Source organism: Pelobates fuscus, chromosome 5, assembly GCF_036172605.1.
Source record: "Pelobates fuscus isolate aPelFus1 chromosome 5, aPelFus1.pri, whole genome shotgun sequence".
Lineage (NCBI taxonomy): Eukaryota > Metazoa > Chordata > Amphibia > Anura > Pelobatidae > Pelobates > Pelobates fuscus.
The window spans coordinates 371,284,987-371,300,230 of NC_086321.1; the positions used below are offsets into that span (position 1 = coordinate 371,284,987).

The following is a 15,244-nucleotide window of genomic DNA, read 5'->3' on the forward strand; positions in this document are numbered from 1 at the left end:
CCACTGGACCACCAGGGAGGAAGAGACACCCCCCCCCTCCCCAGCATTCCCAAAGGTAAGGAGGCTGGGGGGGGGGTTAAATAAAAAAAAAAAAATGTGTTAAAAATAAAATGTGTTAAAAAAAAATAAAAACAAAAAATGTGTTACATTTTTTTTTTTAAAAATGTGTTACATTTTTTTTTTAAAAAAGTGTTAATGTGGGTGGGTGAGTGTGTGTCTGTGTCTGTTAGTGTTAGTGTGTGTCTGTGTCTGTTAGTGTTAGTGTGTGTCTGTGTCTGTTAGTGTGTGACTGTGTGTGTCTGTTAGTGTGTGTGTTTGCCTGTGAGTGAGTGTGTGTGTCTGCTAGTGAGTGAGTGTGTGTCTGCTAGTGAGTGTGTGTCTGTTACTGAGTGTGTCTGTTACTGAGTGTGAGTGTGTCTGTTACTGAGTGTGAGTGTGTCTGTTACTGAGTGTGTCTGTTACTGAGTGTGAGTGTGTCTGTTACGGAGTGTGAGTGTGTCTGTTACGGAGTGTGAGTGTGTCTGTTACGGAGTGTGAGTGTGTCTGTTACTGAGTGTGAGTGTGTCTGTTACTGAGTGTGTGTATTTCTGTTAGCTAGTGTATGCGTATCTGTCAGTGAATGTGTGTGTGTGTATTTAGAATGCGGGGCGGGGGGAAAGGTTGGGTGGGGGTGGCGCGGGGGGATGGGGGGCGCCTGAGTTTTGTCCTGCCTAGGGCAGCACAAAACCAGGATACACCACTGGTGGGGCTATGGGTAGCCTGGAACCCTTATTCAGTGTTGAACTGTTCAAAAGTGGTTTCAACATTGACTGGAGAGACAGTGCCAGGGGTACACCATGCACTATAACCAATTCAATGAGATGAACAGAATGAAGAAAGAGGGGTAAAATAAGGCTCTTAGCATTATTATTATTCTGTTCTTTTTGTTTTTTTCCATAGATGCTGTGCGTCTTCAAGTGGACATCAATACTGTTCACAAAAGGGTTTTACTATCCAACCAAAATACCAAGCTGACGATTAGTGATAGACCCCAAGATTACCCAGATAACCCCCAAAGATTTGTACATTGCTCTCAGGCTCTGTGCTCGACTGGCTTTTCAAACGGCCTCCACTACTGGGAGATAGAACTCCAAGGTGGCAACTTCAGTGGCTTAGGTGTAGCCTACGGGAGCATCGCCCGTACAGGGGGTGAGAGCCGTCTAGGGCGCAGCAAAGCCTCCTGGTGCATTGAGTGGTTTAACGGGAAATTGCAAGCCTGGCATAACGATAAACAAACGGATCTTCCTGTACACAACACTAGCAAAATCGGGGTTCTGCTCAACTGCAATGAAGGTTTTGTTACCTTTTTCTCTGTTGCGAAAAAATTCTGCCAGATTTACAGGTTCAAAGCAAAATTCACTGAAATTGTCTACCCAGCATTTTGGGTATTTTCTAGTACTACCACCTTGTCCATTAGTTCCCTGTACTAATGCAGTGTGGGGTACCTCGCATGAGATCTTGGCTGTGTTCCCTGTACATTCTAGAGCACCAACAGATTTTGTAGAGCTTGAGACGTTTTATTGAAGGGTATTAAAAGTCCCCTTCTATCAATGTGATCGCCATTCACCCCCCTTTAATCAGTACTAGTTAATCTTAAAATAGATTATTCACCTTGTTTCCAGTGCAGAGACGTCTTTGCGGCAGCCTCCAGTTCTGCATCTGTCAACAGCATCTTTGCTGACATCACACGTGATCTTGTTCAATCCAATGCGTCTCACTGAGAAGCATTGGGGACGGCAATACATGCGCAGCAAAAAATGACAGGACCACTTCACCCAAACCAGGAAAGCTAAACTTGATGTCTCGTTTCAGACTATGTAACCATGTAAGACCATTTCATTGAGATGAAGTGGTCTGGCTGACTGCGGTGGACCTTTAATTAGATAAAAGCGAGAAAACGAAGTAGCAGGTTTGAGAAATTTGCCTGCACGCTTACAATCTACAGATAAGCCAGTATAATAATTATAAGGGCCCTACCTGAAACCTTACAATCAAAATTGATTCAGTAATTATTGATTACTCTGCGTTTGAGTGTATAGTTTTGGGAAAAAATATTCTACAAGCTTTTCGACTTTGATGACCTTGCCAGCACACTTATAACTAATATTGTAGGTTATCGGTGGACTGCTTGCAGATTTACAATCTGTACAATATTTATAAATGATCCATAGGTTTTCAGGGCTCAGCATGCAGACTAGAGTTTTAAAAACTGAGTAAGTTTTAAAAACTGAAATATTGGGGGCTCAGCCTGCACGTTTATAAACCGGTACCGTAAGCTTTGAGCATCCTCAATGCAATCCTAAAATTTCGATTTTAAGTCTTCAAGCTTATTATTGATAATTAAATGTATCCAGTTGGTTGGTTTTGAGGGCTGTGCCTGCAAGCTTACAATCTAGACATAAACTGATACTGTAGGTTAAGGATGACCCTGTCTGCAAACTTACAATGCAAAAAGAAAATGAAGCAGTAGGTTTCGAGGGCATTTTTGCAGATTTATAGTCTAGAAATAAACTGATACACTTGCTTGGTTTTGAGGATTCTGACTACAGGTCCATAATCTACAGCAGTGGGACGTGTCTGTACAAAGTGATAAAGTATTACTACAACGTCCACGTCATTGCCCCGAGTTTGACCGCGTTGACTTGCCGTTGACGTCTGCCGTAACCACTGCTCAGTAGAGGCATTCTACCATACTCCGTTGCCGAATTATTCTGGTAAATGCCACGTGGATATTTGTAGAATTACCAGCTGTGTTTATTGCCTGTAATTCACAAAGTCGTCAGTTGCTACAGAATGGCACATGTTTAAGATTACGATTTAATAGGCTTCATGACATTTACTGGGATAGAATGTTCTATATTGGAGCGAATAGTATTTGTGTATAACTAAAACGTTCCATTCTACAATTTCTCGTCCCCAGTATGTACATTGTTAATCTTACACAGAGGGTGTTTTCTTAATTGCATTTAGGGAATACCACTCAAAACAAATCTATATATAAATAATAAGAGACCTGATGGCACTTTGATGACAAAACAAAAAACCCAACAGAATTAATTCCAGATGACTTAAAAGTGAACAGGCTGAGTAACAAAAACAGATGGGGAAGCCAGTCTGTAAAAGGGGTATCAGGGACAGAAATACAAACCACTACTAGTTTATTTCACTCTGGTTTGAGGCTTTTTTTGTGTGCTCTGTGTCTAGTTTTACAGACCATGATTTCAGAATACCACGTGTATTTCATAGATACGTCGCGGAACAGGCGTTAAATGGTACGTGGTCTTAGTAAGAGTACCTACCAGGAAATCATGTACCAATTGGGCTGCAGAACAATGTGCAGTATTGTGATAAACAAGTCATCTGATAACCAACAGGGATATCTGCTCAAGCATTTAATGTCACAATTGTAGCAGATTCTGTCATATGACAGCTCTCATACAGAGACTGCTGTTATTAGAACAATCTGAGACAAAGGAGGGTTGCATTCATGTGATTATTCCTAACATTGGCCATATTGCGTTTGTTATTATTATAACACTGCCCATATTGCGTTTGTGATTATTCTAGCACTGGCCATATTGTGTTTATGTGAATACTAGAACATTGGCCATACTGCATTTGTGATTATTAAGACTGGCCATGTTGTGATCATGTGACCATTCTGAGACTGGCCATATTGTGTTTATGTGATCAGGATGAGACCGGCCGTATTGTGTTTATGTGATCATTCTAACACTGGCCATATTGTGTTTATGTGATCATTCTGACACTGGCCATATTGTGTTTAAATGATCATAATGACACTGGCCGTATTGTGTTTCCGTTATCAATCTGACACTGGCCATATTGCGTTTATGTTATTCTGACACTGGCCATATTGCTTTATGTTATTCTGACACTGGCCATATTGCGTTTATGTGATCATTCTGACACTGGCCATATTGCGTTTGTTATTCTGACACTGGCCATATTGCGTTTATGTTATTCTGACACTGGCCATATTGTGTTTATATGATCATTGTGAGACTGGCATAATGGTCAGGAAACCATTCCAACAGTGGGCAGATTGATTTATTTAGAGGTGGTCATATTAAACACTGGTCTTATTGCAGTTAGACAATTTTGCCACTGGGCAGATTGCTTTGATGTGACCATTTAGAGGCCAGGATTGTTTGCAGTGAAGTGACCATTCGGTGATTGGCCATATTGTGGTCATGTGACTATGTAAAGAATGGGCAGATTGCCATCATGTGACTGGATAATAGGGCAGGTTGTCATCATGTGACTATGTGGAGAATGAAACACTTTGTGATTATATGACTAAAAAGGATGGGCATATTCCTATTGTGACCAGTGGATTGCGGTCATGTGATTATTCTAACTCTGGGCAGATTGCTGTCATGTGACCATTCTAACTCTGGGCAGATTGCTGTCATATGACCATTCTAACTCTGGGCAGATTGCTGTCATGTGACCATTCTAACTCTGGTTAGATTACTGTCATGTGACCATTCTAACTCTGGGCAGATTGCTGTCATATGACCATTCTAACTCTGGGCAGATTGCTGTCATGGTCCTATTAGGACAATAGGATAGATTGCGGTTAAATGACCAGCCTGAGACTGTGTAGATTGCAGTTGCAGGAAGAAGCGGTAAGAAAAGAATGGTGAGAACAAGCTGAAAAATTGCCAAAACATGATTTTGTTTTGTCTGTGGATGTGTGTACGGTAAAATCACATTTATTTTGGTCAGGTCTGGCCTTAGTTACCCACTGCAGTCATGGATCTATAAGCACTGTACCTCCGCCATCTCAGGGTGGATTAGGCACTGAACCTTTTCCACATACCCAAACTAGGTCTAGCTCTAGATCTCCGTATCATTGAAGTGAGCCCAGACTTGGTCCTGAAGCATTACCAGCCTTTGAAAGGTAACGCAGGTGTTCTTCATTCCAAAGTAACTAAATTAGGGTATTGGAAAAATGAGAGACATCTTGACCTGTGTGTCTTTAACCATTTGACAGAGTCTTTGAGTTGGAGCATAGGAGATAGGCTATGGATCCTTACTCACACTGAGCTTTCTCTGGTTCACACAGAAGCAGGTTGTGCTTTCTATTTTGCCATCAATTGTTGGATGGTTCGTTGATCTATCAAATGTTTCATTGCGATCTGTTTTAACACTGGGGAACACAGCTTGGGGCATTTAATATGCCAAATTTAGAGAGAAACTGACATGGTCACTGTCTGGTGTTGGGATAAGTAGATGCAAACAGGATAAAAAGAATGGAAAGAACATAAACAACAAATATATATATCCCCTAGTCAGGGAAATATCTCTAGATAGCCAAAACAATATGGGGTTGAAATAAGGCTTAAGCTTTATTAAATACAGTTAAAACGAATACAATGGCTTAAACTAATAGAGAAATATTCAGTATACCCTTGTAAGATCCTGGATCCCAGGATTGTAAGGCAATAGGACTTCAATTGTATCAAATTATCTCACTATAAATCCTGTCCTACTAGACATGGAGACAGTATCATGGTTACTTTAGCCCAAAGTTTTGTAACTATATTTGTAACAGTAGAAAACAAAATCGCAGTGATACGGTACAGGGCTTCAGAAGGACACGGAGTGGGAGTATGATAAAAAACGATATACTGAGATAAAACTAAAGTCCTAAATTGCCTTCAAAGGCGCTAGATAGTGGAATATAGTGTAAACATTGATATTAACCAACACTTAAAGCTATAGAGAACAGTGAGATAAATAGCTGCTTGTAGCTCTGCCAATCGATCACTACTGTTAGATCAATAGCAGCAATATTCAGAGGCTATTACAGCTTATTATGGCAAAGTCCCCAAACAAAGTGTAAGCTCGTTAGCAGGTCACTATCATTTCACATCCCGGTTGTGACCTATTTCACAGGGTAATCATATAACTTTTAAATATAAAGTAGAACGCAGGCTTAAAAGAATCCTAAAGTTACGTACAGCTAAATAATATTTTGCCTAAATTAAACTAAACTCGTGCCTTCAAGGGCACCCGATTGACTTCCTTCTAACAGCTAAATACACTTATGCTAGTCTCATATTTCTAAGATATAGTAGGAAACAAAACACAGATGGTTGCTACAGTAAAAATATTGACTAATCTATGAGCCAAACATTCCCACGTACTAAAGGGACTGATATGTTAACCAAACATTATCAATACTGTAGAAAGGCCACTGAGCCTCTGGCAAGCCTTTCACCAGAGTGGCCCATCCTCTCTGATGACTATACTAGATATTTCTCATATTAGTTTAATCTATTGTAGTAAAACTTAACCTTTATTTAATACAGTTATAATTATTTCAACCCTATGTTTTCTTGGTTATCTAGGGAAATGTACCTTATTTGGGAACATATATTGTTTATCTCTTTGTTATTTCCATTTTTGCAACTCACTACTTAAGGGTTATCCCTCATTTTCTTGAGTTTTCCCTTGGCTCATTTTCGCCTTTATAATGAACCAGGATAAAAAAAAAAAAAAAGAAAAAGCCAACCTTCAATCCTTGTCACCTGATCCCACACCAGATATATTTATCAGCTGACCACAAGATGCACATTGGCTTCGGCAAGCTTACCTAATGGACTCCAGGTGGTTAAGTTGGGCTTTGCCCTCTTGTTTTGAAGCTGGTGGGAGCGAATAAGGCTCCAGCTCAACATATTTTCTGCAAAATTAATATGGTAGCTGTGCTGTCCCTATAGAAACCAGATATGTCTTCATGCTGTTTGTTTTAATGTAGAGGACTTCCTGGCAGGTGGGTCCACAACCAGCAACATTTATCCATTGCTATAACCTAACTGTCATACTCTGGCCTTGCCTGACCATCTGCTAGATGTTGGCTACCCAGATGTTCTGTTGGGCTGCTACAATTAATGTCACAAGTTACTTTGTGAGACCCAGTCCTTGCAGTACTCTAGGAATCTCGGTCTGGTGGTTGTTCTTTTCACCGTGTTCATTTAATCACTAAAATGTGTAGAACACTGTGGAGATCTGTGTCACATCCAGTACACAAAGAGGAAGATGAGACTAGTCTTCAAAATGTCCTCGATATAGTGTTTTGCCCATGGGACAATTTATTTGTTGGTTGTAAGGGACAGAGCAAGTGCAGTGTACACCATCGGTGACCAAGACATTTTGCATGGTCTCAGACAGACTGCATGCAATGATATCCTCCATGGAGATTAACTCCGGTGAAGATGTTAATTTGTGCCTCTGCAGTCATGATACCATGTGGTATAAACCACCACAGTGGGGAGAAAACTTTTACCCTTGTGCCTAGGGGTGACCAAAGACCTAGTCTTCTCAAAAGTGACGATCCACTTATTTCCCAGTGGATTCTTTGTCTTTAGACAGACACAGGAGCACCAGGAGGGAAGACATATGCATTTTGCACTAGGTTTTAGGTTAGAGATAGTGAAGTAATATGCATGGTTTAGCACTAAATCGGAGAATGGATGGCCGCATATAATCTCAGTATCAAGTTCTCAAACTGGAAAATTCCACTTAGAGAGATTTCTACAGAACATATTTTGAAGAACAAAACTGAAAATATAAATCGAACTTTAAGACCCTTCAATTTCAGGTGCTATGGAATATATTGGTGCTTTACAAGTGAAATATTATTTATAACATTATGTACTGGTTTGTTTTTGTAGAGGTAATAGTGTATATTGTGTCATTCTAACAATATTCACATACATTTCAGCACAGCAGCAATTTTACAAACTGTATTCCCAAAGACAGGTAAAGTCTTAAATTTCAGAGAGAGAGAGAGAGTGTGTGTGTGTGTGTGTGTGTGTGTGTCCGTGTCCAAAAAAACAAAACAAAAAAAATCAGATAGGGGGAGGAAATGCCATATAATTTATGCCCCTCCACTATTTATGCAACAAAACATTTATTTTTATAGGTGTGGGGTTTTTCCCCTTGTGTCTGGGGCTAGCTTTGCATAAATAAATGATCACTGTGACATTGATATCATTAATCCAATGGGGTAGTTAGTGGCTTAATAAAATTAATGCTCTTTTAACTATTTACAAAAAAAAAAAGTTCTTAATACAGCAATGGCAAAGCATTGCAGGTAATACAAATGGAGTACCAAGACTGTCCATCGTCATCACTGCTATATATCATGATCCATGCCCAAACCTGCAAATCGTTTAAGTAATGTGAAGGGCACAGCTTTACCATATGATCTTGATTTGTCAACTGACAGACTTAAATTCGCAGCAATTCCGTCAACTTCTGTGTTCATAGCAGCATAATATGCGGTCGCTGACTCTTACTGATCCCGATTCAACCCATTTTGCTTAAAGTGCATTGGATAAGGCATTATGCACGAAATGTATATTGAATTAATGTAGCCTGATTTCTTTGATCTGTGTTGTAGGTATAACTTTTGATTTAAAAGAGTTGGGACTATTAGAGGGATACACATTTCTGTTTTATTCTTATTGTATGTACAATGCATGTAACAGAATTCTATTGAAATATTTGTTAGGTTTTGGGAATGTCAAACGTTCCGATTTATCCGCTATAGATACAGCTTTAAATTTTAGAGGATTTATAAGAAGGAGCTCAGTGTGTGATGTGCCTGCTTCCTAGAAATATTTGTTTATAGAAGAAATGTAAAGTGTGACAAATATTGTATTCTTCCCAGTAATTTGTAATGCATTCTTAAAAACTTAATGTGCAATAAAACGGAATATTTGAAGTGATCTTTTATTTTTTTTGTTACATTCATTTAAAATAGTAAATGTATCAAGCATTCATATCCAGAACTGCAAGCCCTACATGCTTTCCAGTATCAGAAACTTCCAAAATACATCTTCCTGGCTTTTTTGACCCCTGTTGAACGTCTAAAAGGAAAAGGAAAGCAGCGGTGTGTTACATTGAAGTCATCCCTTACGCACTTCAACTTGCTCAAATGTTTTAGTCCTTAAGTGCGCCATGTTTCAAACTGTATATAAGTACCAGTATCAAGAGAAACTGGCACTTTTATAAAGCATCTCTGGCTGTGAGACCGCTGGGAAGGTGCGAGTTTTCACTTGTCTTCAGTGCTCCCTTCAAAGTATATGTGAGGGTTTTACATACTGGGGTATTTGTTTTAATGACTCTCTGTAACAGATTGTCGCGCCTGTGCCTTGCCTCATTATTTGTATTTATCATACTGGAGTCTTTGTTTAATCTGCCAGTGAGTAAACATATGTGCTTAGAGTTGGCCTCCGGAAAGAGATTGGATTCAATGCCTCTTCCGATGGCTACTGGCCAACAGTGCTGCTGGTCAAAGTTCCTGCAAATATGGGTTAAAATTACACGTGGCTTCCGTAGAGAGCCTGTAAATCTCCAAACAAACAATCTAAAAAATACAATATAAGAAAATAAACAAAACACACAAGATCTAAAAATATTACAAGATATTTATTTTGGGATTGGCAGAGAACACTCACAATATAGACATTATTTATACAACAGATGTGTAACATACACAAATTGAAGAGGTGTGTTGGATAAGCTGTCCATATTTACAGAATTTTGTGTCAGGTTCTTAAATGGGGGTAAAACCACTTATGTTGGAGGAATCTTCATTGTTCACTGAATTTCTAGGGATCGATGTATCCGGTCCAAATAAAACAGACAAGAAAATACTATTCTGGGAGAGAGGAGACAAAGAACATATTGTAACAGTACAAAGCATCAAGCACATTACAGAAGGTACAATGGAGGAGACACCAGCACAGCCAAGTGCTTTATGGGCACTGCCAGCATCTCGGTGTATTTCAGTTCAATTGTTAGCTTTCTAATTTATAAAGCTGAACTACAACTGCAAGAAACCAAGTCATGACAAATTGCTTATGGAGCAAACATCCCACCCAGCACAACTGTAACCTAACCTACACAGTGCATCCAACATGTGAGAGAGCCTGGAGTGTCCCTTTAATAATATAAACCAACCCAGTATAACTAACTGTAACCTAACCTACACAGTGCATCTAACGTGTGTGGGAGCCTGGAGTGTCCCTTTAATAATATAAACCCACCCAGTATAACTAACTGTAACCTAACATACACAGTGCATCTAACGTGTGTGGGAGCCTGGAGTGTCCATTTAATAATATAAACCAACCCAGTATAACTAACTGTAACCTAACCTACACAGTGCATCTAACGTGTGTGGGAGCCTGGAGTGTCCCTTTAATAATATAAACCCACCCAGTATAGCTAACTGTAACCTAACCTACACAGTGCATCTAACGTGTGTGGGAGCCTGGAGTGTCCCTTTAATAATATAAACCCACCCAGTATAACCAACTGTAACCTAACCTACACAGTGCATCCAACATGTGAGAGCCTGGAGTGTCCCTTTAATAATATAAACCCACCCGGTATAACTGTAACCTAACCTACACAGTGCATGTAACATGTGTGGGAGCCTGGAGTGTCCCTTTAATAATATAAACCCACCCAATATAACTGTAACCTAACCTACACAGTGCATCTAATGTGTGTGTGAGCCTGGAGTGTCCCTTTACTAATATAAACCCACCCGGTATAACTAACTGTAACCTAACCTACACAGTGCATCTAACTTGTGTGGGAGCCTGGAGTGTCCCTTTAATAATATAAACCCACCCGGTATAACTAACTGTAACCTAACCTACACAGTGCATCCAACATGTGAGAGAGCCTGGAGTGTCCCTTTAATAATATAAACCCACCCGGTATAACTGTAACCTAACCTACACAGTGCATATAATGTGTGTGGGAGCCTGGAGTATCCCTTTAATAATATAAACACACCCAATATAACTGTAACCTAACCTACACAGTGCATCTAACGTATGTGGGAGCCTGGAGTGTCCCTTTAATAATATAAACCCACCCGGTATAACTAACTGTAACCTAACCTTCACAGTGCACCCAACGTGTGTGAGAGCCTGGAGTGCCCCTTTAAGAATATAAACCCACCCAGTATAACTAACTGTAACCTAACCTACACAGTGCACCTAACGTGTGTGGGAGCCTGGAGTGTCCCTTTAATAATATAAACCCACCCAGTATAACCAACTGTAACCTAACCTACACAGTGCATCTAACGTGTGTGGGAGCCTGGAGTGTCCCTTTAATAATATAAACCCACCCAGTATAACCAACTGTAACCTAACCTACACAGTGCATCTAACGTGTGTGGGAGCCTGGAGTGTCCCTTTAATAATATAAACCCACCCAGTATAACTAACTGTAACCTAACCTACACAGTGCATCTAACGTGTGTGGGAGCCTGGAGTGTCCCTTTAATAATATAAACCCACCTAGTATAACTAACTGTAACCTAACCTACACAGTGCATCTAACGTGTGTGGGAGCCTGGAGTGTCCCTTTAATAATATAAACCCACCCAGTATAACTGTAACCTAACCTACACAGTGCATGTAACATGTGTGGGAGCCTGGAGTGTCCCTTTAATAATATAAACCCACCCAATATAACTGTAACCTAACCTACACAGTGCATCTAATGTGTGTGTGAGCCTGGAGTGTCCCTTTACTAATATAAACCCACCCGGTATAACTAACTGTAACCTAACCTACACAGTGCATCTAACGTGTGTGGGAGCCTGGAGTGTCCCTTTAATAATATAAACCCACCCGGTATAACTAACTGTAACCTAACCTACACAGTGCATCCAACATGTGAGAGAGCCTGGAGTGTCCCTTTAATAATATAAACCCACCCGGTATAACTGTAACCTAACCTACACAGTGCATATAATGTGTGTGGGAGCCTGGAGTATCCCTTTAATAATATAAACACACCCAATATAACTGTAACCTAACCTACACAGTGCATCTAACGTATGTGGGAGCCTGGAGTGTCCCTTTAATAATATAAACCCACCCGGTATAACTAACTGTAACCTAACCTTCACAGTGCACCCAACGTGTGTGAGAGCCTGGAGTGCCCCTTTAAGAATATAAACCCACCCAGTATAACTAACTGTAACCTAACCTACACAGTGCACCTAACGTGTGTGGGAGCCTGGAGTGTCCCTTTAATAATATAAACCCACCCAGTATAACCAACTGTAACCTAACCTACACAGTGCATCTAACGTGTGTGGGAGCCTGGAGTGTCCCTTTAATAATATAAACCCACCCAGTATAACCAACTGTAACCTAACCTACACAGTGCATCTAACGTGTGTGGGAGCCTGGAGTGTCCCTTTAATAATATAAACCCACCCAGTATAACTAACTGTAACCTAACCTACACAGTGCATCTAACGTGTGTGGGAGCCTGGAGTGTCCCTTTAATAATATAAACCCACCCAGTATAACTAACTGTAACCTAACCTACACAGTGCATCTAACGTGTGTGGGAGCCTGGAGTGTCCCTTTAATAATATAAACCCACCCAGTATAACTAACTGTAACCTAACATACACAGTGCATCTAACGTGTGTGGGAGCCTGGAGTGTCCCTTTAATAATATAAACCCACCCAGTATAACTAACTGTAACCTAACCTACACAGTGCATCTAACGTGTGTGGGAGCCTGGAGTGTCCCTTTAATAATATAATCCCACCCAGTATAACTAACTGTAACCTAACCTACACAGTGCATCTAACATGTGTGGGAGCCTGGAGTGTCCCTTTAATAATATAAACCCACCCAGTATAACTAACTGTAACCTAACCTACACAGTGCACCTAACGTGTGTGGAGCCTGGAGTGTCCTTTAATAATATAAACCCACCCAGTATAACTAACTGTAACCTAACCTACACAGTGCATCTAACGTGTGTGGGAGCCTGGAGTGTCCCTTTAATAATATAAACCCACCCAGTATAACTAACTGTAACCTAACATACACAGTGCATCTAACGTGTGTGGGAGCCTGGAGTGTCCCTTTAATAATATAAACCCACCCAGTATAACTAACTGTAACCTAACCTACACAGTGCATCTAACGTGTGTGGGAGCCTGGAGTGTCCCTTTAATAATATAAACCCACCCAGTATAACTAACTGTAACCTAACCTACACAGTGCATCTAACGTGTGTGGGAGCCTGGAGTGTCCCTTTAATAATATAAACCCACCCAGTATAACTAACTGTAACCTAACCTACACAGTGCACCTAACGTGTGTGGGAGCTTGGAGAGTCCCTTTAATAATATAAACCCACCCAGTATAACTGTAACCTAACCTACACAGTGCACCTAACGTGTGTGGGAGCCTGGAGTGTCCGTTTAATAATATAAACCCACCCAGTATAACTAACTGTAACCTAACATACACAGTGCATCTATCGTGTGTGGGAGCCTGGGTTGTCCCTTTAATGATATAAACCCACCCAGTAAAACTAACTGTTACCTAAACTATACAGTGCACCTAACGTGCGTGGGAGCCTGGAGTGTCCATTTAATAATATAAACCAACCCAGTATAACTAACTGTAACCTAACCTACACAGTGCATCTAACGTGTGTGGGAGCCTGGAGTGTCCCTTTAATTATATAAACCCACCCAGTATAACTAACTGTAACCTAACCTACACAGTGCATCTAACGTGTGTGGGAGCCTGGAGTGTCCCTTTAATTATATAAACCCACCCAGTATAACTAACTGTAACCTAACCTACACAGTGCATCTAACATGTGTGGGAGCCTGGAGTGTGATTTAATAATATAAACCCACCCAGTATAACTAACTGTAACCTAACCTACACAGTGCATCTAACGTGTGTGGGAGCCTGGAGTGTCCTTTAATAATATAAACCCACCCAGTATAACTAACTGTAACCTAACCTACACAGTGCATCTAACGTGTGTGGGAGCCTGGAGTGTCCCTTTAATAATATAAACCCACCCAGTATAACCAACTGTAACCTAACCTACACAGTGCATCTAACGTGGGGGAGCCTGGAGTGTCCCTTTAATAATATAAACCCACCCAGTATAACTAACTGTAACCTAACCTACACAGTGCATCTAACGTGTGTGGGAGCCTGGAGTGTCCCTTTAATAATATAAACCCACCCAGTATAACTAACTGTAACCTAACCTACACAGGGCACCTAACGTGTGTGGGAGCCTGGAGTGTCCCTTTAATAATATAAACCCACCCAGTATAACTAACTGTAACCTAACCTACACAGTGCATCTAACGTGTGTGGGAGCCTGGAGTGTCCCTTTAATAATATAAACCCACCCAGTATAACTAACTGTAACCTAACCTACACAGTGCATCCAACGTGTGTGGGAGCCTGGAGTGTCCCTTTAATAATATAAACCCACCCAGTATAACTAACTGTAACCTAACCTACACAGTGCATCTAACATGTGTGGGAGCCTGGAGTGCATTTAAATATTCTCAGTATAAGCATATATTCAAGTACTAAAGAACAATCACACAGTCCAATCAATTAATAAAGGTGCAGCAAAATAATAAAGCATAGTCAACTTCTAAATATATGGGAATTTGCCACAAATAAAACATAAATTCTATTATTTTCCATAGAGTTAGACTTTTATAATCATAATAAGCATTCCCAGGATGAAGATATGAGCATTCAAAATGGTTATTCCAGTAGGAAATACAATAAAATATTACTTTGTTATATCCACAAATTATGACTTACCAAAACTGCCACAGATTAGAAGTCCGTGTAATGTTTTAATCTTCAAAAAGAAAAAAAATACTATTTAGAACAGTGTAATATAATTTGATGCACATTGAAATGCATGCTGAAAATCCCGTGTTATAAGAAAGTTTAGCTCTAACAACATGCAAGAGACAGACGGTGGAGGATTTTCCCAAGCTGTAGGTTACTGGGCGTGTGGGCTGAGCTGCCCACGTGGAGGCACTGGCTGAATACAGACACAGCAAAGAAAGATTCAAGTCTCAGGTTCATATACTAAGAAACATGACCAGAACAGGTCAACAGCAAGCGGCAACCTTTACTTCTTAAGCAGGCGGTTCTTGAGAATAACTTGTCAAGTCGTTCATTAAACTTTGAGAATAATGTACATTGCGGTTTATACAAGTCACTCAAAAAACAAACTAACCCCCAATACAATACAAACACTGTGATAGTTATATGGCCATCAAATGCAATAGAGAGAGTTATTCCGGCTATAATCAACACAGGAAAGAATGGA

The 15,244-nt window shown here is 40.3% G+C and overlaps 2 protein-coding genes across 4 annotated transcripts in view; one reads left to right on the forward strand and one right to left on the reverse strand.

Annotated features, from left to right (window-relative positions):
* TRIM25 (tripartite motif containing 25) overlaps positions 1-15,244 on the forward strand; it is a 44,144-nt gene that overhangs the window by 13,010 nt on the left and 15,890 nt on the right. Inside the window, exon 9 of one of the 2 annotated variants that reach the window (XR_010090918.1) lies at positions 940-2,789. Coding sequence is in view for 1 of the 2 variants with exons in the window: in XM_063456180.1 (XP_063312250.1) it covers positions 940-1,469 (530 nt within the window). In the remaining variant the exon portion in view is untranslated. Of the gene's footprint in view, positions 1-939; positions 3,222-15,244 lie in introns of those variants that run through there. The other variant, XM_063456180.1, reaches the window with a different exon arrangement.
* Positions 9,486-15,244, reverse strand: part of UTP18 (UTP18 small subunit processome component) — a 37,027-nt gene continuing 31,268 nt past the window's right edge. For both annotated transcript variants that reach the window (XM_063456183.1, XM_063456184.1), the window contains exons 14-15: positions 14,725-14,764; positions 9,486-9,736 (exon numbers count right to left, since the gene is read on the reverse strand). In XM_063456183.1, coding sequence (XP_063312253.1) covers positions 14,740-14,764 — 25 coding nt within the window. In that variant the 3' untranslated portion in view covers positions 9,486-9,736; positions 14,725-14,739. The remainder of the gene's footprint in view (positions 9,737-14,724; positions 14,765-15,244) is intronic.